Source organism: Perkinsus marinus (assembly GCF_000006405.1).
Source record: "Perkinsus marinus ATCC 50983 genomic scaffold scf_1104296929140, whole genome shotgun sequence".
NCBI classification, from domain to species: domain Eukaryota; phylum Perkinsozoa; order Perkinsida; family Perkinsidae; genus Perkinsus; species Perkinsus marinus.
This window is the reverse complement of record NW_003216587.1, coordinates 1-922: the sequence shown is the minus strand read 5'-3', so window position 1 is coordinate 922 and position 922 is coordinate 1. Positions and strand designations below refer to the sequence as shown.

The following is a 922-nucleotide window of genomic DNA, read 5'->3' as shown; positions in this document are numbered from 1 at the left end:
AAACACAACTCCGAACCGTGGGATATTTGGAAGATAATGTGAAGCTTCCCGCGCTCTACGACGCACGTGCGCAAAGCCCGTGCTCAATAGTCAGCTGACTAGACTAGACTGCAGTGCAGTGGTGAATAGACTGAAAAGTACGAATACCCACCGCTTGCAGAAAACGAGAGTTCCGAAGAAGGATAAGGCCGCAACAGATGCTACCAAGAGTGATCGCTGAGGGATCTATCTCGGAGTAGTAGGAGCGGCTGTAGTAGTATTAGCCGGGGCGAATGTAGTGAACCGGGCGGTTGTTGTATTCGGGGCGGCTGTAGTAGACGGGGCAGCTGTAGTAGCCGGGGCGGCTGTAGTAGACGGGGCCGCTGTAGTAGCCGGGGCGGCTGTAGTGGACGGGGCGGCTGTTGTAGCCGGGGCAGCTGTAGTAGACGGGGCAAGTGTGGTGGCCGGGGCGGCTGTGGTGGTATCTGAAACTAAAGGTTCGAGTGCTGTAGCCGAGAACGGGGCATACCATTGCTGCTGCATCCTTCCCAGAAGGCAGCATAGATGATGACGACTGCGAAGGTCAGGAAGATTTTCATTGACCGTACCGATAGAGCTGCAACAAGATAGTTCGAACCATTCATGTCCCTCTTGGCCAAGACTCCAGCTCAGTGGTACTTGCGCCCCTCAGACATCCACTGGCTCCGCATATCCGCTGTGTTGATTGTTGACGCATGTCCTGTATACGCGTGCAACGTGCGTCATAACTTGGGTTCTCAGGCTTCCGAGTTCTTGGGTAAGGCTAGTAACCTCGGATGCCGTGCAAAACAATTTGGGCATTACCGAGCTGTGAATCATGCGTTTACTCATAACTACCTTTCTCTGTCTTCAATACTCATCATCTGATGATTTCTCTGCTACATACATCATCTCCCTCAACTCC

At 53.0% G+C, this 922-nt stretch overlaps 1 protein-coding gene across 1 annotated transcript; it reads right to left on the bottom strand.

Annotated features, from left to right (window-relative positions):
* Positions 1–225: 225 nt before the first annotated feature.
* On the bottom strand, positions 226–464 carry Pmar_PMAR014361 (conserved hypothetical protein; the record flags this gene model as incomplete). Its single annotated transcript, XM_002787928.1, has 1 exon — positions 226–464. A coding segment is annotated over one exon (239 nt), but the record flags the coding sequence as incomplete, so codon positions are not given.
* Positions 465–922: the final 458 nt, after the last annotated feature.